Raw genomic sequence first — 22281 nt, 5'->3', positions numbered from 1 at the left:
TTTACACGAATTTTTTTAAGTAATACAATGCTGCCCAACTATTGTTAATAACAATATGTTCAATATCGGATACATACCTTATTCTTCTTGAAATTTTTTTTTGCAACCTTAACATAAAGCAAATAGGTAAGTAGATCCAAATTATAAATACTTACTACAAACACATGATAACTAGGTACCTAATGTATGCATTTTTTTGCAACAATCTTTTGTTGTAAAATCTACAAGTAGGTACTTACCCCTCACTGCACATCCGTTACCTCCACCTATCACCTCGCGTCATCCACGCACCTAAACCTGGCGTATGCTCACGCAGTCGCCATTAGCACAATTACCCCCACTCCTAACCCAAAACACCCCCACCACACCATGTCAACTCACATTATTAGAATACATACATACATAAAATCACGCCTCTTTCCCGGAGGGGTAGGCAGAGACTACCTCTTTCCACTTGCCACGATCTCTGCATATTTCCTTCGCTTCATCCACATTCATTAGAATACAATAGATTTATTTACAAAATTGGATACAAGGTATCACTTATTGACGTCACATCACTTAAATCTAATTATAACAACTACCGCTTCCAAAGCGCATGTGTAGAAGAAGCGGCGGAACAAACTTCACTGCAGCATTTTCATCGGACGTCAATATACAAATATAGATCTCATAAATCTAAATCATGGACATTGTCTACATTAAAAAACATGAATGAATGTAGTAACTAGTAATATTCGTGCACCTAACGCTGGCATACGCAAATTATTAAAACACAACAAGCCCTTACCCCCCACTCCTAACCCATAACACACCCCCTACACATCACCATGTCACCTCGCGTCATTCGCACTCATGACGCTGACGCTGGCATACGCTCACGCCTCCGCTGCGGCCGCCGCCGCCGGGGCAGGCAAGAAAGCGGCGCAGGTCCAACTGCAAACTGAACTGAACAATGATGATGATTGGAACAAGTTTGTGGGCAAAGATGGACTGTTGGGTAAGTGATTATTTTTGGGATAAATAATATATATATCTATATATATACATATGTATGTATGTTTATGTAGCTGAACGTGGCCTAGCAGTCTTTTCAAGACTGATGGCTCTGTCTACCCCGCAAGGGATATAGACGTGATTTTATGTATGTATGTTTATAGTATATATGGTATAGTAAGTATGTTTATTATACATTATCACCCACACAAAGGTTTTCCGCTTGCTATTAGCATTAAGTCCGCCTGTTGTACTTTACAAATTGTAATTGTTTCAATAAAGAGTAAATAAATAAAACTATATCTTTCTTGTTGATGGCGTAAAAGGCGACTAAGTGGTAGGCTTATAAACTTGGGATTCCTCTTGTAGGGGATGGGCTAGCAACCTGTCACTGTTTGCGTCTCATCGATAAGTCATACAGCTGAACGTGGCCTTTAGTTTTGAAAAGACTGTTGGTTCTGTCTGCCCCGCAAAGGATATAGACGAATTTAAGACGTACGACAAAATTGTGTGTATGTTAATATAACCAAATTTTAATTACTCCGATGACTTTATTATTTACAGATTATTTTGGCTTTATTTTTAATTTTATTTAGTGCCGTGTGGTTCCCGACACATTAGAACTGGACCAATCCATCTCTTTCCCATAGATGTCATAATGTTAATAATGTTGGTTTTGGTTTACCATACCCGTCATCAATTCTACATGATTTGATAACAGAAACAGTTTCATAGCAATAGAAGTCAAAAGTGGAGCTTTTTCTAGAAAATTATGTATATTTTAGTTATAGACGTGTACTCCGAGTGGTGTGGCCCGTGCATCGGGATGGTGGGTAATCTGAAGAAGATAAAAGTGGAGCTGGGTGGAGACAACTTACATCTGGCTGTGGTAAGTAGCATCTATCATAATACCATGGAATCAGGACTCGCAATGTAGACTAGACTTTTAGACAAAGAGCGCGCTGGTGGTGTCTTACTGATCCCATGTTTTCGGAAAATTTGGAGTTATTGAAGCTTAAGGATTAGTTTAAGATTTTACATACATACATATGGTCACGTCTATATCCCTTGCGGGGTAGACAGAGCCAATAGTCTTGAAAAGACTGAATGGCCACTGACTGACTGGGAACCACACGGCACTTTTAAGACTTTAAATACCTACTAATACCCTTAAATCTAAATTGTTATTGAAGAATTCCTTGAGGTATACCTACTCTTATTACGAGTCTAGACAATTTCGTTACCTCGAGACCGTTTTAATGCAGAAAATGCAGATAAACATACCTTAGTTCTTCACATCAGGAAAACTTTCTTTTCACAGTGAAACAAACAAGAATGTTTTATTGAGTAATGTTTATTTTTCAGGCGAAATCCGACTCTATCGATTGCCTCAAGAGGTTTAGAAAGCGAAGTGAGCCCACCTGGATGTTCTTGGCGGTAGCTATCATGAATAATAAATTTAATTATTTTCAAAAGGAACCTAAACCTTATACTTAATGTACCTACTAGTACCCACGTGTAGTTGCATTCAAAAAATGTCTAATGTGCTGCTTTTTAAGGGGTTAGTACATACATACATATGGTCACGTCTATATCCCTTGCGGGGCAGACAGAGCAAACAGTCTTGAAAAGATTGAATGGCCACGTTCAGCTATTTGGCTAGGGGTTAGTAAGAGTCAAAAGATTTTGTGGTGGCAGAAGCGTTTGATATGATGCCCAAGCTACCTATATTTGCTAAAATATTTGATCAAAGATTTGCTCACATTAAAGACTTACAATATCTCAATTTTTATAAAGATATATATTTTTATACCTGTTCACGCCCTTAGTCACAAATATGTAAATAGCCGTGTGGCCTATCACTCTTTTCAAGACTGTTGGCTCTGTCCACCCCGCATGAGTTATAGGCGTGACTATATGTATGTAAATCGATCCCACCAAAAATTACCCACTTCAGTCACACAAAAACACACCTTAAAATTACTAACAAATGGCTGAAATCGCGTTGTAATACTTCTTACATATACCTACCCACGTTTAAGCAGGAGGTCATACGTACGTATATGTGAGAATTGGATAGATCGTGTCGGGAATGGCACGAGGGTCCACGATATCGACCAAACTCACACGGTCGTGGTGCAGAAAAATAAAAACGTAGATACAAAAGACAGTGACTACTTTGATACTATCAATGCCAACTTGTTACTATTCAAATTTGAGCGATAAAGCTCACGAATATGAACTGCACAATGCACAATTTTTTTTTTAATATATATATGATACTAGAGGCCGCCCGCGCCTTCGTCCGCGTGGAATCAATCCCGCGGGAACTCCGGGATAAAAAGTAGCCTATATGTTATTCTGGGTCTTCAGCTACCTACATACCAAATTTCATCGTAATCGGTTCAGTATTTTTTGCGTTAAAGAGTAACAAATATCTATATTGACATACTCACAAACTTTCGCATTTATAATATTAGTAGGATGAAAACAGTACTTTGTAACTGCGACACTGCGAACTATATTTCCACGTTAGAAGGTGGACCATAGGAAATGTAAGGCCATATTCTTGTAAAAAAGCTTCATCATTACAAAAAGGTAATTATCATAAGTCAAAAAGCCAAACAACCACTAAAATATATAGAATGCATTTATTCCTATCTTTTATTTAACTTTCAAGCAAAAAATGCAATATCAATTTAATGCAATTTAGTCGTATATATACACACATACATAAATCACGCCTCTTTCCTGAAAGGGGTACACAGAGACTACGATCTTTCCACTTACCACGATCACTGCATACTTCTTTCGCTTCATCCACTTTCATAACTCTCTTCACGAAAGCTCGTCGGTTAGGGTAATCTTGATCTGTTCTTTTTCCAGAACGTCTCCGATTTGACCAAAGTGCTTTTTTCTAGACCTTCCCACTCCACCTGTCCCAATCACTCTTCCTTTGTATATTTTCCTAGTTAGCTTACTTTTATTCGTTCTCTGAATAAAGAAGTACCTACATATGAAAATCAAAATGGCCTTGCTAAATATCTAACATGAAATATTAAACAGGGTGGACAGCTCCTAAATGTGGTGTTCGGAGCAGACGCGCCTCGTCTCACGCGCACCATCGAGCAGGAGCTGCGGAATGAGGAGCTGGTCAAGAAGGGGGAGAAGGAGCGGCCGAAGAGACTGCCTCACGAGCTCACGACACCTGAACAGGTATTCTTTCGTAGGACATGAAACCTGTCCGAGTGAAAATGGACATTTCTATTGGAGAAACGAGAAGAAGAAGAAAAGAGAACATCGTTCAACTGATGTTGTGTGAGGCATAGGATCGTATGTAAGAGTAATAATGTAGAATCATCCTTAGAAATACGAGTTTGAAGACATGAAAGGATTCTTCTGTTTGAGGTGCTGTTTTGATGCAGCAAATCAAGTACACTTGTATTTCTAAAGAAAACTTGAACAGGTATGTCTTTTTTCTGCAACAAAGCCACGCGATGATTTCATTCCAGCATATTTGTCCGATTTCCAGGAGGTAGCAACAGCCCAAGAGAAGTTATTCCAGGAGAGGCGGGCTCGGGAGGCGGAGGCTGTCGCGGCGAACCACCTCGCCCGGCGGGAGGCCCGCGCCAAGCGCCTGGAGGCCTACTTCAGCGACATCTGCCCCGCGCTCATGACGCCGCATGCGCAGAAGAACTTGCGGAAGGTCGCTGAAGTGCTTGAGCAACACGGTAAGCAATCATTGAACGGCAGACGGAACTGAAACTCCCAATTTATAATCATAACCAACTCTTATCACCTTACTATCTATCCGGTCTATGGATCCAATATACATAACTGGAGCTTTCTGTAATCTATTTGTACATATCACCAAAGTACCTATAGTAGTCTTTAATAGGCCTTCCTTGGTACATGCAATTCTTCTGCTTCTGCTGTCTGCTTCTTCTATCACCACCTTTTTCTTTTCAGGAGTAATAGTGGCAGACAAGTGCCCCTGGGTGTTAGGCAAGGACGGCGCCAAGAGATTAGCGCTAGAAGACCCCGAGTTTGGAGAAGAGCATGTGGTGGCTACACTGGCCGAGAGACCAGCCCTCATTCTGCTGTTGAAGAGAGCACCAGAAAAAGAGGGTTGCGTGATAGGTATCACTACATAGTATAAAACAAAGTCGCTATTTTAGTCTGTTTGTCTGTATGCTTAAATCTTTAAAATTACGCAACGGATTTTGATGCGGTTTTTTGTAACAGGTAGAGTGATTCAAGAGGAAGGTTTTTATGTATAATTTTTTCCGAATTTTGCACCCGTGCGAGGTCCGGGGCGGGTCGCTAGTTTCATTATATAAATAAAAATGGCACACTTTAAGTCCAGGCTTTCTTTACCAATTAACCGATCTAAATACATCCTTAATGTCGATCTGGTCGTATCAATTCTGCCATATTACTCTTATCTACGTCAATCTTGGCATTTTTGGTGCAGGTTTACTAGGTTAAGAGGTTACTGCTCTTACACCTGCCTAGCTGGTTACTAATGACCCATGCTTTACGCCCTACCACCAACAAACACTATGATCACGGTTATTTATTCCCAAAGAGGACTGACCTTAGAAGGTAGACACACAAATAAAACAACACTTTCAGAACTAACACGGCGAGCTCTATATGGTGACGGGCTGACAGACGAGGAGAAGACCGGCAAGAAGTTCCCAGCGGATGACTTGCGCGCTGACAACATCCCTGGTCTCTTCGTGCCGGCAGACCGGCATCAGAGGGCTGCTGCGTTAGATCTATTATTTCCCAAGGTGAGTGTGGTATTTTTACTGCCTTTTTGGTCTACTTGGTATTTGCGACAACGAAGATAGGTTACCATAACTACTTTCAGGCAACTTTCTTGTAACCTGATTTGCGTGGAGGATTGAATCAATTAATTCGTGGTCTAATTAATTTCTTCCTTTCGTCGTCCAAGGGCTGCTGCATTAGATCTACTCTTTTTCAATACGCGTATTGTCGTGGTCTACTTTGTAGTCTGATAGTCTTTGTCTCGTCAAGTTAAAACTGTCACGATCGTTCCCCAGAGTATGTGTAACCTTCATTATCTCTGGTGATCCCAGTCATCCCTCTGTGGCGCAGCGGTAGTACACTTGTCTGTGACATCGGAGGTCCCGGGTTCGAATCCCGGCCAGGGCATGATGAGAAAAGAACTTTTTCTGATTGTCCTGCGTCTTGGATGTTTATCTATATAAGTATTTATTATAAAATATAGTATCGTTGAGTTAGTATCTCGTAACACAAGTCTCGAACTTACTTCGAGGCTAACTCAATCAGTGTCATTTGCCCCGTATATATTTATATATCCGGAAATGAAAACCAGAGAAAGATCTCTGCATAACGATTTTAAGTATTTAGGTAAGTCACAGATGATGAAATGGAATGTTAACTTCATATACACAAAGAACCTACCACCAAATTCTCATTAAAACCTTTCAGATGGTGGGTGCAGTGGTAGAACCCCCTCCTACCTTCGAGCCACCTCACATCGCCATGATGTTCGGGGCCTGGCAGCGCCGCTCTGTGCTGGAGGCCGCTGAAGCCCCGCACGTCCAGAAGAGGATCCTAAGATACGGCTTCTTTGCTGACACGAATATTGAAGAGCCTAAGCTGCTGGCGAAGAACATTGTGAAGTACGAGGAAAGACCGGATAAGGACTAGTGAGTTCTGTTTTGTTTATTACTAGAGACACGTCTCGGCTTTTATGAGCTTCTTTTTTATGAAAGCATATTTCCGATTGCATTTCATATCGATGGCTTGGAAATTCCAGTTGATATGTCGAGGATGTTTTGTTTAGGAGTTGTCAAAGTTTTTACGGTTTTCTGCCAGTCGAAGCTGTTCGTCGTGTGGTTTCCGGCACATTGGTGCATGATTCGTTCTAAGCTTCTTCCGAATGGCCAAGAAGATTTTAGCTTGAACAGTTTGGAGAAGAATTTAAAATTTAACTTATCCTTTGGCCTTGAAGCAATTATAAACACGATAAAAGACCTACATGTTTTTTCACCAAAACTGTGTATCTTCCAGCTGCGAGACGATGGTAGTGATGATAGCAGTGGGCGTGTGCGAGCCGGCCCTAGCAGCCCCCGAAGACATCCCGCCGCCCGGCGCCCCCGCCGAGCTGCTGGCGCTGGGGCCGCTGTACGTCAGCACGGACGCGGTCGCGGGAGAGGAGGAGTGCAAGAAGTTCTTCCCGCCAGGCTATAGCGTGCCTGAGGTCAAGCACAGGCCGAAGGGGAAAAAGAAGAAGAAGGTGAGTAGAACATTCCAGCTGATCCAGCAGTCCGCCGCACTGCTAACACGAGGCTGTCGAATGTTAACACTGACGCGGCGCCAGTTGGCCTCAGGACAGGACTGAATTAGTGGCGCCCATGGCCACGCCAGCAAACTGCCTGCTGTAGAAAGTAGCAAAGATCTTTGCTGAAGAGGGCTACAACCCAGAACAAAATAGTAGGGGAGGAAGAATGTATAAGGTTCTTCTTGTCAAGTAACAGCGAGCTTGAGGTCAAGCACAGATCGAAGAAGAAGGAGGAAGGTAGAATAAACCAGGAGACATTCCGCCAAACTGCTGGCGGGGGACCCGCTTTGTCATCACATTAACTAAGAAATATTACTTTAGTTGATAAACCTACATTTCAACTACAACAAATCTGCTTATAGTCTTCAAGACTGATTGAAAGGTCAGCAAAAAAAAATCCCGTTGACAAACCCTAGTTATGTCCGTAAAGAGTATCCATATAGCTGTTTGGTTTGAGAAGAATATTCACTTCTTCCTCTACAAGTTTCAAGACAGAAACATATGCACCAAAAATATACAAGGCAGTTGTAAAAACGAAACGCTAACGTAATAAAAAAAATCTTTTCATTTCGCAGAAGCGCGCAAAAGAAGACACAGTGGAGTCTACGACCGAAGCTCCTCCCGCCGAAGCGAGCGAAGCAGAGGCGAACGGCGAAGCGGACAGCGTCGCAGAAGACGAAGAAGAAACAAATGGAGACGGGGAGGAAAATGGGGAAAGTGACGAGGCGCAAGCTGTTGATAAAGCTACGTCACCTCCACCAGCTTAAGAAACCATCATTCGATAACATACATACATACTAGAATAGAATAGATTTATTTTCAAAATTGATACAAGGTATCACTTATTGACGTCACATCACTTAAATCTAATTATAACTACTACCGCTTCCAAAGCGCATGTGTAGAAGAAGCGGCGGAACACACTACACTGCAGTCTATACTAGTCCATCTCATATTTATTCGTCCTTAAAATATTCTCGTTCAGACATTAACTTCTTAGATATTTCTACTCTCCCTATTGGCATAAAACTCTTTTCCGTGCATATTGAATTGAATGCTTTTATATATATGTGCATATTGTATGATAAACCCAGCTTATGGCCTTTATGTAAGGAATAAGGCGTAATATATTAAGTCCTTTACAATACTAACCCACCACGCTTATTCTATCAGAAATAAAACACTTAACATATTATATCCTAAAATTTGTATTTCATTTATTTATAAATAGTCAATTATATATTTATTAACAATAAAATAAAATGAGTAACGACTTATCTTGAGAGAGTGGAGGGGGAAATGTACAGGGAGGCGTGCAGTCAGACCACCGAATCTTTGCGGTTCCTGTAACAATTATTTTATTTTATTATTAAACATACACACATAAAATCACGCCTCTTACCCGGAGGGGTAGGCAGAGACTACCTCTTTCCACTTGCCACGATCTCTGCATACTTCCTTCACTTCATCCTCATTCATAACTCTCTTCATGCAAGCTTAATTATTAAAACAGCTTTAAAATTTAATTACTGAAAGAACTGACACCAAACATACATACATATAGTCACGTCTTTATCCCTAGCGGGGTAGACAGAGCAGTCTTGAAAAGACTGAAAGGCCACATTCAGCTGTGTGGCTTCATGATGGAATTAAGATTCAAATAGTGACGCGTTTATAATATTACATACATATGGTCACGTCTATATCCCTTGCGGGGAAGACAGAGCCAACAGACTTGAAAAGGCTGAAAGGCCACGTTCAGCTGTTTGGTTTTTTGATGGAACTGAGATTCAAATAGTGACAGGTTGCTAGCCCGAGGCCTAAAAAAAAGAATCCCAAGTTTGTAAGCCCATCCCTCAGTCGCCTTTTACAACATCCATGGGAAAGAGATGGAGTGGTCCTATTCTTTTTTCCATTGGTGCCGGGAACCACACGGCACTGTGAATGAAACTAGGAAAATTATTCCACCCATGAGGGCTTAAGATAGCAATGATGCCCAAAATGACCATTCCACGCGGACGGAGTCGCGGGCACGGCTGGTTTATAATACGAGTAGTGGTTTGTGTCACCGACCAGATGTAGTGGTGGTCGTGGTCGGGCGCCCGCATGACGCCCACGCCGCCGCCCAGCCGCCGGTAGTTCATGGCGCCGCACAGCCGCCACTGGTTCGATTCCGGGTCGAACACCTGCCGATGACAACAGGACACACAGTATATAATACCTACTAGCGTTAAGTATATTTCATTTTCAAAATAAGGGATGTCTTCAGATTAGGATGACATTATGTGTACCGTCAGCGAAGATCGGGCTACACTGCTCTCAGTTGTCAAGTTGACGTTGTTGAAGAAAATGCTGCAGTGCAGTTTGTTACCGCGTCTTCTGCACTGACGCTTTGGAAGCAGCAGTAAACTTAGTAGGTAATTTATTTGACGTCAACCAAAATGATATGACAATTATTAAGTGATATGAAGAGTCCCATAATAATGACTAAAAATTTGAATTTTGAATTAGAATTTGAATTTTGAGAAAACTCAAGCATTAAACCAAAATCGTCGACTAGGTACATACAAAGCCAGACAGTACACGGCGAGTAATGACAAAAAAATTTTAAATTTGAATTTAAATTTAGAACAAGCATTAAACTGAAATCCTCGACTACTACACACTAAGGCCTCTTCCTGACTTGGCGGTGCGGTTTCGTTTCGGTATACCGCATCGGTACCGAAAGCTTACCGAGCGCCTATATTTGAATGCACGCGTCCTGATAAGCTTGCGGCATATCGCGTCGCGGGTCGGACAGCCAGTAAAAGCCTGCATGCCGAGCGCACACCGCGTGTATTTGGTAAACAAAATGGCGGCGGAAAGAACGATTCCGCCAAGATCCTACTGTTTTATACCGAAAGCATACCGACAGTATACCGCCTAGTGAGAAGATCTGAGCGACATTAGTAAAGTCGCGGTAAAATATAAATTACCGCATACCGATACCGCACCGCCAAGTCAGGAAGGAGCCTAAGCCGGACTGCCATTTCTTAGACGCAACCATAGTTACCTCAATGGACTTCAAATAGGCGGTGCCGTCGAAGCCGCCCACGGCGTAGAGCTGCCCGTTGACCACGGCGAGCCCCACGCCCGACCGCCGCGACGTCATCGCCACCACCGGCGACCACGAGTCCGTGCTCGGCTCGTATCTGGGGGACAAATACATTATATATATATATATATATATATATATATATATATATATATATATATATATATATATATATACACTAGATTTTGCGCGGGAAATTGAAGGAAAAACATAAACTTGATCAGTGTCGGAAGTTTTTTTTTATATCTGTATCAAATTTCGTGAAAATCAGTCGTGTGGTTTTTGAGTTTACACGTTATTAATATACAAAAATAAAAATCTTTTCTCTTTATTGTTAGCGTGTATTACGACTACTGTCATCCCTTTTAATAAAGCAACTAATCTAAAATGGCGTCATCCATTTGAAGTGACAGATCGTAGGGTCAGAAAAAAAGTGTTTGTTTAGTTAAAATATTTTTTAATCAAAAACATAATAAATTTCTGCAAATAAAACATATTTTCATAAAAACAATATTAGGCGATGAAGAAACAGTAGTTAATTAAGAATATGAAAAAAAAAATCTGTCATGAGGAAATATTTTTTTTTTTTACAAAAATACTACTCGTACTAATTTTACTGCCTCAATAATAAAGACGCAAGTATGTACACTTTATTAGTCCTCGTATTACACTACGACTTTCTTATCGGTTACAATTACAATGCGACTATAATATAATTAGTTGGAGCTACAACATTTTTATCACATTTTATTGGACCACATTCGGGACTACGATACTTCCTATATGACACTCGTCGGCTACGGTATTGGCTGCTACGATCGTAGCTGCTACACGTTCTCAGTGTGCGCTACGACGTTCTCACATCGGCTACGACACCCCACCTCTCCGCAGAAGACAGCTCCGTGCAATCGTCCCTGCCGCCCACGGCGTAGATCTGTCCGTCGTAGACCGCGCAGCCCAAGTGTTTCTACTAGGATTTTGCGACTACGTCTAAAATTTTAGCTTCTACATTATACTATAAGCGTCAATACATTAGGTGCTACGACACTCTTGTCGACTACGGTATTGGCTGCTACGACGGTCGTAGCTGCTACGACCCTCTTGTCGGATACGGTATTGGCTGCTACGACGTTCTCACATCGGCTACGACGTCTCACCTTTCCGCAGAAGACAGCTCCGTGCAATCGTCCCTGCCGCCCACGGCGTAGATCTGTCCGTCGTAGACCGCGCAGCCCAAGTGTTTGCGCCTCGCAGAAATGGAAGCTACGGGCGCCCACGTGTTTCTACTAGGATTTTAGCGACTACGTTAAAATTTTAGCTTCTACATTATACTATAAGCGTCAATACATTAGGTGCTACGACACTCTTGTCGACTACGGTATTGGCTGCTACGACGGTCGTAGCTGCTACGACCCTCTCGTCGGATACGGTATTGGCTGCTACGACGTTCTCACATCGGCTACGACACCCCACCTCTCCGCAGAAGACAGCTCCGTGCAATCGTCCCTGCCGCCCACGGCGTAGATCTGCCCGTCGTAGACCGCGCAGCCCAAGTGTTTGCGGCGCGTGGACATGGGCGCTACGGGCGCCCACTTGTTGCTGCGCGGGTCGTAGCGCTCCACCGTGTTGAGCGGCGCCTGGCCGTCGGAGCCCCCCACGGCGTACAGCTGGCCGCCCAGCACGGCCACGGCCACGCCCAGCCGCCGCGTCGTCATGGCTGCCACCTGCAACACATTAGTTTGGGTGATAACCGATACTTTTACCGTGAGGCACATAAATGGACCTACAAATGTAACCATGATCATAATAAAGTTTGGTTCTGTGAAGTTTGCAGAGGCCAGATGAAAGTCGTTTTCATACATACATTCAGTCACGTCTATGTCCCTTGCGGGGTAGACAGCGCCAACAGTATTAAAGAGACTGATAGGCCACGTTTAACTGTTTGGCATTATGATGGAATTGAGATTCTAGTAGTGACAGGTTGCTAACCTCTCGCTTACAAGAAGAATCCCAAGTTTATAAGCGCCCCTAAATAGCCTTTTACGACATCCATAGGAAAGAGTGCCGTGTGGTTCCCGGCACCAATACAAAAAAGAATAGGACCACTCCATCTCTTTCCCATGGATGTCGTAAAAGGCGACTAAGGGATAGGCTTACAAACTTGAGATTCTTTTTTTAGGCGATAGGCTAGCAACTTGTCACTATTCGAATCTCAATTCTATCTTAAAGCCAAATAGCTGAACGTGGCCTATCAGTCCGCTCAGGACTGTTGGCTCTGTCTACCCCGCAAGGGATATAGACGTGATTATATGTATGTATGTATGTACAGGAAAGATATGGAGTGGTCCTATTTTGTTTCGTTTCATGTGAAAACATGACTTTGTTAAACAATCCAGGTTCATGGTCAAAGATACAGCCAGGGTTCTTTAGAGAGAGAGAAAGGTGAGAACGAAGAAGAGTGCAACTGGAAACTTGCAAACACGTGACCCTGACCTTGGTCCAGCGGTTCTCCTTGGGGTCGTACCGCTCCACGTGGTTGAGGCACTGCACGCCATCTTGCCCGCCCACCGCGTACAAGGCTCCGTCCAGCACGGCAACGCCGACGGACGTGCGGCATGAAGACGTCGGCGCCACCGCGCCGCACCACTGCCAAAGGGAGAGAGGTATTACGTATATTACATACATACATATGGTCACGTCTATGCCTTGCGGGGTAGACAGAGCCAACAGTTTTGAAAAGACTGAATGGCCACATTCAGCTATGTGGCTTAATGATAGAATTGAGATTCAAATAGTGACAGGTTGCTAGCCCATCGCCCAAAAAAGAATCCCAAGTTTGTAAGCCTATTCCTTAGTCGCCTTTTACGACATCCATAAATATATATATATTGTTAAGGACAAAATAGTCAAACTACATGTTGTAATAAACTACAGGCATCTGATAGCTCTGCTTATCCCTGTTGAAAAACCAAGTGGTTTTGAAAATCATATCGTGTAACACCACCACATTTTTACCAAATCGTCTCTCAGATGTCTGACAGATCTTCATTGAGAATAGAATAGAATAAATTTATTTTCAAAATTGGATACAAGGTATCACTTATTGACGTCACATCACTTAAATCTAATAACATATAACTATTACCGCTTCCAAAGCGCATGTGTAGAAGAAGGGGCGGAACAAACTACACTGCCGCATTTTGACCGGACGTCAATTTACAAATATGGATCTCTTAAATCTAAATCGTGGACGAATGCACATTGTCTACATTATCTTCATTGAGAGCTCTGGCTATCCCCGGAGAGTCACCTGGTTGGTCTGGGGGTCGTATCTCTCGATGCTGTTGAGGTAGCTCTGGCCGTCGTGCCCCCCCACGGCGTACAGCAGGTCGTGCAGCACCGCCACCCCGACGCCGCACCGCCGCTTGGACATGGGCGCCACCATCTTCATTGAGAGCTCTGGCTATCCCCGGAGAGTCACCTGGTTGGTCTGGGGGTCGTATCTCTCGATGCTGTTGAGGTAGCTCTGGCCGTCGTGCCCCCCCACGGCGTACAGCAGGTCGTGCAGCACCGCCACCCCGACGCCGCACCGCCGCTTGGACATGGGCGCCACCATCTTCATTGAGAGCTCTGGCTATCCCCGGAGAGTCACCTGGTTGGTCTGGGGGTCGTATCTCTCGATGCTGTTGAGGTAGCTCTGGCCGTCGTGCCCCCCCACGGCGTACAGCAGGTCGTGCAGCACCGCCACCCCGACGCCGCACCGCCGCTTGGACATGGGCGCCACCATCTTCATTGAGAGCTCTGGCTATCCCCGGAGAGTCACCTGGTTGGTCTGGGGGTCGTATCTCTCGATGCTGTTGAGGTAGCTCTGGCCGTCGTGCCCCCCCACGGCGTACAGCAGGTCGTGCAGCACCGCCACCCCGACGCCGCACCGCCGCTTGGACATGGGCGCCACCATCTTCATTGAGAGCTCTGGCTATCCCCGGAGAGTCACCTGGTTGGTCTGGGGGTCGTATCTCTCGATGCTGTTGAGGTAGCTCTGGCCGTCGTGCCCCCCCACGGCGTACAGCAGGTCGTGCAGCACCGCCACCCCGACGCCGCACCGCCGCTTGGACATGGGCGCCACCATCTTCATTGAGAGCTCTGGCTATCCCCGGAGAGTCACCTGGTTGGTCTGGGGGTCGTATCTCTCGATGCTGTTGAGGTAGCTCTGGCCGTCGTGCCCCCCCACGGCGTACAGCAGGTCGTGCAGCACCGCCACCCCGACGCCGCACCGCCGCTTGGACATGGGCGCCACCATCTTCATTGAGAGCTCTGGCTATCCCCGGAGAGTCACCTGGTTGGTCTGGGGGTCGTATCTCTCGATGCTGTTGAGGTAGCTCTGGCCGTCGTGCCCCCCCACGGCGTACAGCAGGTCGTGCAGCACCGCCACCCCGACGCCGCACCGCCGCTTGGACATGGGCGCCACCATCTTCATTGAGAGCTCTGGCTATCCCCGGAGAGTCACCTGGTTGGTCTGGGGGTCGTATCTCTCGATGCTGTTGAGGTAGCTCTGGCCGTCGTGCCCCCCCACGGCGTACAGCAGGTCGTGCAGCACCGCCACCCCGACGCCGCACCGCCGCTTGGACATGGGCGCCACCATCTTCATTGAGAGCTCTGGCTATCCCCGGAGAGTCACCTGGTTGGTCTGGGGGTCGTATCTCTCGATGCTGTTGAGGTAGCTCTGGCCGTCGTGCCCCCCCACGGCGTACAGCAGGTCGTGCAGCACCGCCACCCCGACGCCGCACCGCCGCTTGGACATGGGCGCCACCATCTTCCACTCCGACGTCTGCGGGTCGAAGCGCTCCACGGACGCGATGGCGTCGCCGGAACACCAGCCGCCCACTGCGAATAGCACCTCGCCTGTGGAGGGGGAAATAACCTTATTTGAAAGACGAACTGTAAAAAGCACTGAAGTTTAAAAAAAATGACAATTTATATGGAACAAAGATTACACAGATTGAGTTCATCTCAAAGTAGGTTCGAGACGTGTGTCACAAGATACCAAGTCAAACATTTCGAATGTTTGACCCAGGCAGATCAGAATAACTTAGTTTCTCATCATACCCTGGGCGAGATTTGAACCCGCGACGTGCGGTGTCAACAATAATCAGAACAATATAAGAAAGTGTACACTGGTAGTTGGATTTAGGCTAGTAATAATTCAGGTAAAGGGAAGATCTTCCTGCAGGCTGGTGTGATGCCCGGGGAACTAATTTTGCGCCTTCATGACGTCACTCGCCATCAGCCAATCCGTGCCGACCGTCAGTAGAGTAGCATACCTCTGCGGGTGGGCTTGCGCGGGCGCGTGCGCGGCCCCTGCATGAGCGGGCGCTCCTGCGGCAGCAGCAGGTAGTTCTTGGCCTCGTCCAGCAGGTCGCGGCACGCGTCGTCCGCGCGCACCAGCAGCTCCGCCGACACCGTGCCCACCAGGAACTTGGGGCTCAGCAGCGGCAGGCGCACGTGCTGCAGCACCTGGGGGCACCCAATAAAGGGATAGGGCTAGCGACCTGTCACTATTTCAATGTCAATTCTAGCATTAAGCTTAATAGCTCAATGTGGCCTATCAGTTATTTCAAGTTTGTTGTCTCTGTCTACCTCGCAAGTGAGGCGACGGGCTAGCAAGCAGTCAGTCACTATTTAAATGTCAATTCTAGCATTAAGCTAAATAGTTCAATGCGGCCTATCAGCCTTTTGAAGTCGGTTGTCTCTATCAATCTCGCAAGGGATATAAACGTGATTACATGTATGTATGTATTTATAACCAACAAAAAGGAAGAATAGGACGACTCCATCATTTTACCATGAAAATGCGGCTAATACGATGATAGGGAGGACTGTAGACATTGCATGTGTTATATATTACATTCAATCTAAGAGATGCACAGGAGTTTAATTTCAGCCAACCTAGTACTAGCGCGTCAAGTCAGACAAGAGAGGATAGTAGGGAAGGGAGATAACCATAATATTTGATCAGATGGTAGTCTCTATGTGTAAACAACTAACTCACCCAATCCAGGATCCACGGTCAAAGGCATACCCCGGACTCCTCACCAAAGTGGTGAGGATGCATACATACATACATACGATCACGTCTCCATCCCTTACGGGGTAGACAGAGCCAACAGTCTTGAAAAGACTGATAGGCCACGTTCAGCTGTTTGGCTTAATGATAGAATTGAGATTCAAATAGTGACGGGTTGCTAGCCCATCGCCTAAAAGAAGAATCCCAAGTTTATAAGCCTATCTCTTAGTCGCCTTTTACGACATCCATGGGAACGAGATGGAGTAGTCCTATTCTTTTTTTTTTTTATTGGTGCCGGGAACCACACGGCACATGAGGATGCAACCGGGACTAAAGCCAGGAGGAAGCAGAAGGTTTAAGTATTTATCAGTTGTACCTGTGCGAGATGCTGCCGCCTCTCGGCCACGTTGTACTTGACCCAGGACATGACCGCCTGGAAGGTCTGCTCCTCGGAGCGCACGTTGAGCTCGTCCGAGGACACGATGTCGATGAGCTGCGCCGCGGGCAGCAGCAGGAACTCCTCGCTCTCCATCACCTGCAAAGGGGCGGTGGTTAAACATGTTAATAAATGTAAATAAACTAGCTGTGCCCGCGACTTCGTCCGTCCGCGTGGAATAGTTATTTTGGGCATCATTGAAGCCCTCAAGGATGAATAATTTACCCCGTTATTTTTTTCACATTTTCCATTATTTTTCGCTCCTTATAGTTGCAGCGTGATATTATATAGCCTAAATCCTCGATAAATGGTCTATTCAACACAAAAAATAATTTTCAATTCGAACCAGTAGTTCCTGATATTAGCGCATTCAAACAAACAAACAAACAAACTCTTCAGCTTTATAATATTAGTATAGATAAATATAATAAGGGACATTTTAGACAGAGTTGAGTTAGCCTCGAAGTAAGTTCGAGACTTGTGTTACGAGATACTAACTCAACGATACTATATTTTATAATAAATACTTATATAGTTAAACATCCAAGACCCAGGCCAATCAGAAAAGTTCTTTTCACATTATGCCCTGGCCGGGATTCGAACCCGGGCCCTCCACAGTCACAGACAAGCGTACTACAGCTGCGTCACAGAGGCCGTTTAACAAACAAGCAAGTGTCAAAGATATATATTTTTATATTGAAAAATCATCCCAGATCGTAAGCAAAATTAGGTTTAAGAGCTACTTGAATCAATACGCTTGTCCGATTTGTTTTACAAGCAACCTTTTGCATTTAAAGATGCACATTACCGCTACGAACGACACAATGCAGACAACGACGCTCGCTAAACGTCAAGTGTGTGGAGACTAAGTGCTAATCACCAAAAATCGATAAAATTAGTTTTTTTTTTACTTTTTTAAATAGCCTAGTCATAAAGATAACAGAGGGGTTAGTGCAAACACACTAAAACAAAAAAAATCTTGCAGGTAAACGCGAATTTGTCTGTGATTTAATCAGCGCCATCTAGTGACAACATGATGGCACTAATACAATCCGATACAAATTTGATTTTAGAATTTTTGATTTAAAACTTGCACCAACCCCTCAGGTGATTGTTCCACTCACTTCGGGGAAGTTTTGCTGTGTGAATTTGTCGGCTATCCTGAGGAGTTCCCGACAGGAGTGCGTGTCGGCGAAGGCCCTGATGCCGAGGCAGTTGGAGCAGTCCAGTTGCCGCTTGAGGAACTCGCAGCACACGTCCTGGATCTCCTGCAGCTGCAGCAGGCACGCGGCCGGCAGCAGCGCCTGCGCACGGGGCACACTGATGGAAGGGGGAAACACAAGGCACAGAGGTGACGTTGTAAATCTGCGGTCTCCCCTGCGCAGACTGTCTCCTTTGGTCTACTTCAGCGCTCACGATGTTAAGTACCTCGCTATCCGCTTTTAAATCCTCGTCTTTAGCGCTCTCTTTACAATTGTAAGACTAGGCCAATAAAGGTTGTCTTTAAACAATGAATTTTAAAAATTATCTCTTTTCTAATTCTTTTTTTTTTCTATATTACCAAACGTTCTTACTGGAGTTATTCCCGCCATTTTGACCATGACTCAAGATAGGGTAAGTTAGATTTTTACACAAAGCAAACCCCATCTCACCTCTACAACCATTACAAGAGAATCTAACTCTTATTGGATCATAATTCAGTTGATTGAATATGCCGGTTTCCTCACGATGTTTTCCCTCACACCAAGAGCATAGGATAGCACTCAAACTAATGTAGCAAGAACAGATTATTTACCTGCACATTGCTCTCTTCAACGACGATGTGAGCTGTGTAACAGAATTCCACCAGTTGTTCCATGGCTTGTTCATCCACGTCCCGAATGGTCACCTCAGTCGCCCTGGACTCAGCCAGCTCTCCCGTGAACATCGCTCGGAAGTATGGACTGCATGCTGAGAGAATGACCCTGGAATTGGAAAGTACAAAAATGAAAAATTTTGTTTGTAATTAATGTTAATAGTAGTCAAGGTTTACAAAACTCTATTTTCATAATAACTGCATACTCCTTATTGCAAATCCCATAAGAAAGGGTGCTTGTCTATTGCACTTCAAAGTGAAGTATTTAATTACAAATTAAAGTATCGTTTTTTTTTTTTCAATGATAAAACATATCTTCTGTGTGTGCATAATTTCAAGAAACTTTCCCAAACTCACACGAAAATGGGGTTTGACCAAATGCGTTCCGCTGCGCTTCAACTGACAGCTATGTTCAAATTCATTTTCTTAAAATCTCTGTCAAAGTGATAATGACGTCATCGTATGTATGTCTTCCACCATCTACCATTCCTTACTAGCATACTTCCTAATGTTGGCGCTCACAATTCCTTTTGTAAAAAAAACAAGCACTGACCGATGAGCGAACAGCTTCCTGTTGTGGACGTTGAGCACCACATCGCAGAGCTCCCGGTGGCGGCGCAGCGCTGAGAGCTCCCCGAGGATGGCGCGCGGGTGCTTCTCCGACGTGTGCGACAGCCGCGCGCCGCCGCCCGGGGACCCGCCCTCCCCCATCCTGTATGCAAACAGACGGTACACTCATGGTAATATAACCAGCTTTCTGCAGACTGAGGACTCGTGAGATATGAACAAGAGAAGATGAGGACCAAGTCGTCTATTCTGGAAGACAAACATGAGCCAGATATGGCATAAAAGCCCTCTTCTGTCATGGGAGACAAATACGAAAGAAACATGTGATAGAAGACTTGACTTCCCCATCTTGAATAGCTTGGGGTGCATCTTCAAGAAAGAGGCTGCCCCTATTCAGAACAGAAGTGAATCACTATCTCACATATGGCTTCATGACAGAAATGCCCAAATGGTATTTGCGAGTACCGTGTCGTTCCCGGCACTAATATAGTTCAGAAAAGAATAGGACCACTCCATCTCTTTCCCATGGATGGCGTAAAAGTTGACTAAGGGATAGGCTTATAAACTTGGGATACTTCTTTTAGGCGATGGGCTAGCAACCTGTCAATATTTGAATCTCAATTCTATCATTTAGATATCCTAACAGCTGAACTTGACCTATCAGTCCTTTCAGGACTGCTGGCTCTGCCTTACTGACTAAACGAAAAAAAATTGCAAATAGAAATTTACAGTTAACTTAAAATTCTAATATTTATTATTGGGTACATGGAAATGAATATTTATAAAAAATTTATTTCAAAAATCTTTAAAAAAATATATTGGATATTATTGGACATGAACTAAACCTGCTAAATGAATTGTATAATTATAGATACAATATACCTGTACAATTTCATCCTCATACTTTACAAAAGGAACATCAAAACAATCACAAAAATGTGTACACACATTCACATCAACACAAAACTATTCCAACTTATTACACTGAGCAATGACTTTGAACCTCTGAGCCATTTGGAATAATTCTAATGAGTTTATAAATAAATTAATTAAGTGCGCCTCGTGGCCCCACCTTGTCTCAAATACCTATTCAAATTAAGTATACCACAATACAAATTCTGTAACACATAGTAACCTTGAATTGTGACTGTCCTGACATATTTATTTTTGAAATGGTGTACATTTGGGGTAACAGGGCCGTGGGGGTCATACAGAAGTTGCACTTAGTGACTACCTGACTTATTCACTTTCGAATTGTGGTTCAAAGAGAGAAGTGCACTAGGACAAACACAAGTTTAATAATTTTTACACTAACTTCCTGTAATCTTCTTTCTGGTATTAATTCCAATTAAATTCTTAAACGGGCCATGTCTGACTTTTTGGAACATCAATGAGAAAGAGATGGAGTCGTCCTATTCTAGTCCTGGGATTATTGTAATGGTATTTGGCATTACAATTTTCACACAAACTTCCTGTAACATCTTACTTTAAAGATTTACTTGTACATAGAGTGGAATATTTGTTTGCATTGCAATATGAAAAGTCTAAACAAATAAACCTTCAATATTCATTTACATTTAATGATAACAGCACCTTAAAAGTTCATTAGCACATCAGGGGCGAATTAGATACATGTATTAATTAAATCAAAATATATTACTGGGAAAACATATTTGCCGTTATTATGTACGGTTAAATAAAGTTATCAAATCTTAGCCTGAAATCACCAGGGTTGATATTATATATTAAATTAACAACCATTCAGCTAGTATGCTTTAGATCTAAACAGCAAAATTAACAAATAAACTCAAAATCAATTGGATAAATGGATAGGTTCAATCATGTTGTCAGTGAGATATGAGGAGCAATATTGAATGTTTCAACAATATTTGACTTTATAAGCTAAACAGCTTTACAACACTAAATATAAATAAGAAATAGAGTAGTACTCACTTTGGAAAGTCTGTGTGTAGGCCTATTATTTGAGACACCTACAAACATATATTCTAGCTTCAAGATAATAGTATCTTTTAGGCTGATACAACAAACTTAACAAATCGTCAATGTTAAACAAACATCAGGTGATCTTTGTCATAATGATGAAACCCAAAAACAGGAATGAACTGACGAAATTGAGCTGGTTTAACACTTACGATGTTATGTGAATATAACTGAGTGATTGTTTTCGTAATAACTACATTACATACCTCTTGGGTCCGCGCGTGTTGCCCAACTGCAAACGCAGAGGGGGCGAAGCCCAACCCCACACGGAGTCAATCTGCAACAAAGAAACATTTCAGCTCCTCTTCATCGCCCAGACATTGCAAAATCTAGGCTTGCATACCCAACATCAAGTTATGCAAATGTCAATACTCGGCCCTCGGGCGAACCTTTGAAAATTCCAACAACTGCACAGCAAAACCCCTTTCTCCGAAGAGCCTACACTAGAATACCACACCCGGGAAAACGTTCAGTAATTAACGGCACATTGATTTAATAACACAGGTTTTTATGTTTATTTTACTGTTGTACTAAAACAGAATCAGTTTGTTTGTCAGTCTAAAAAGTAAATGATCCGTTCAAACCCATAACCGTATAATTTTGATTAAACCTGCACAACTAATAAAAATAATTTGGGATGAATTATAGATACACAAAAAGTTTTTAAATTATCGATTTTACTATTTAAAACATGTTTTTTCTGTAGTATTAAATTTGGTTGACATGAATTAATTACAATCTTCATAATTTCCGGATACAAAGTTTTTTTTAAGTTAATGTTCTGAATGCAATTTTAGGCCAAACAAAATGTCAAAAATTGGAACCGTGTCAATTGCTGAAACTAATTCTTTGTCTTTTTCGAGGTATCTACCGACTTTACGTCGGGCTCGGGGATGAAAAAGTAGGAAAACAATTTTATTTAGGTCAGAAA

General features: G+C 43.6%; 2 protein-coding genes across 2 annotated transcripts; one reads left to right on the top strand and one right to left on the bottom strand.

Moving 5' to 3' along the window:
• Positions 1-1807: 1807 nt before the first annotated feature.
• On the top strand, positions 1808-8317 carry LOC106136828 (thioredoxin domain-containing protein 3 homolog). The gene is made up of 9 exons (XM_013337486.2): positions 1808-1885; positions 2362-2433; positions 4063-4212; positions 4529-4727; positions 4966-5136; positions 5632-5792; positions 6478-6698; positions 7063-7288; positions 7909-8317. Exons 1-9 carry the CDS (start codon positions 1823-1825, stop codon positions 8098-8100), a joined length of 1455 nt encoding a protein of 484 aa, XP_013192940.2. The 5' UTR covers positions 1808-1822; the 3' UTR covers positions 8101-8317.
• A 206-nt stretch (positions 8318-8523) lies between these two features.
• Positions 8524-21936, bottom strand: LOC106136879 (kelch-like protein diablo). The gene is made up of 13 exons (XM_060946032.1): positions 21740-21936; positions 21557-21627; positions 19336-19494; positions 18723-18891; positions 18052-18231; positions 16868-17026; positions 15749-15941; positions 15106-15329; positions 12921-13073; positions 11901-12151; positions 10386-10524; positions 9407-9519; positions 8524-8677 (listed from the first exon to the last, which is right to left on the bottom strand). Exons 3-13 carry the CDS (start codon positions 19491-19493, stop codon positions 8653-8655), a joined length of 1764 nt encoding a protein of 587 aa, XP_060802015.1. The 5' UTR covers position 19494; positions 21557-21627; positions 21740-21936; the 3' UTR covers positions 8524-8652.
• Positions 21937-22281: the final 345 nt, after the last annotated feature.

Source organism: Amyelois transitella, chromosome 2, assembly GCF_032362555.1.
Source record: "Amyelois transitella isolate CPQ chromosome 2, ilAmyTran1.1, whole genome shotgun sequence".
Taxonomy (NCBI): Eukaryota; Metazoa; Arthropoda; class Insecta; order Lepidoptera; family Pyralidae; genus Amyelois; species Amyelois transitella.
Note: the sequence above shows the minus strand (reverse complement) of the source record. Positions and strands in the feature narration are given on the sequence as shown.

Coding starts and splice junctions, on each gene's coding strand:
- LOC106136828 (XM_013337486.2), top strand. CDS start 1,823: ATGGTGGGTAATCTGAAGAAGATAAAAGTGGAGCTGGGTGGAGACAAC. Junction 4,213..4,528: donor AGCTCACGACACCTGAACAG/GTATTCTTTCGT, acceptor TCCGATTTCCAG/GAGGTAGCAACAGCCCAAGA. Junction 4,728..4,965: donor TGAAGTGCTTGAGCAACACG/GTAAGCAATCAT, acceptor TTTTCTTTTCAG/GAGTAATAGTGGCAGACAAG.
- LOC106136879 (XM_060946032.1), bottom strand. CDS start 19,493: ATGGGGGAGGGCGGGTCCCCGGGCGGCGGCGCGCGGCTGTCGCACACG. Junction 17,027..18,051: donor CACAGCAAAACTTCCCCGAA/GTGAGTGGAACA, acceptor GCCCCTTTGCAG/GTGATGGAGAGCGAGGAGTT. Junction 10,525..11,900: donor GAGCTGTCTTCTGCGGAGAG/GTGGGGTGTCGT, acceptor TTTGTCCCCCAG/ATACGAGCCGAGCACGGACT.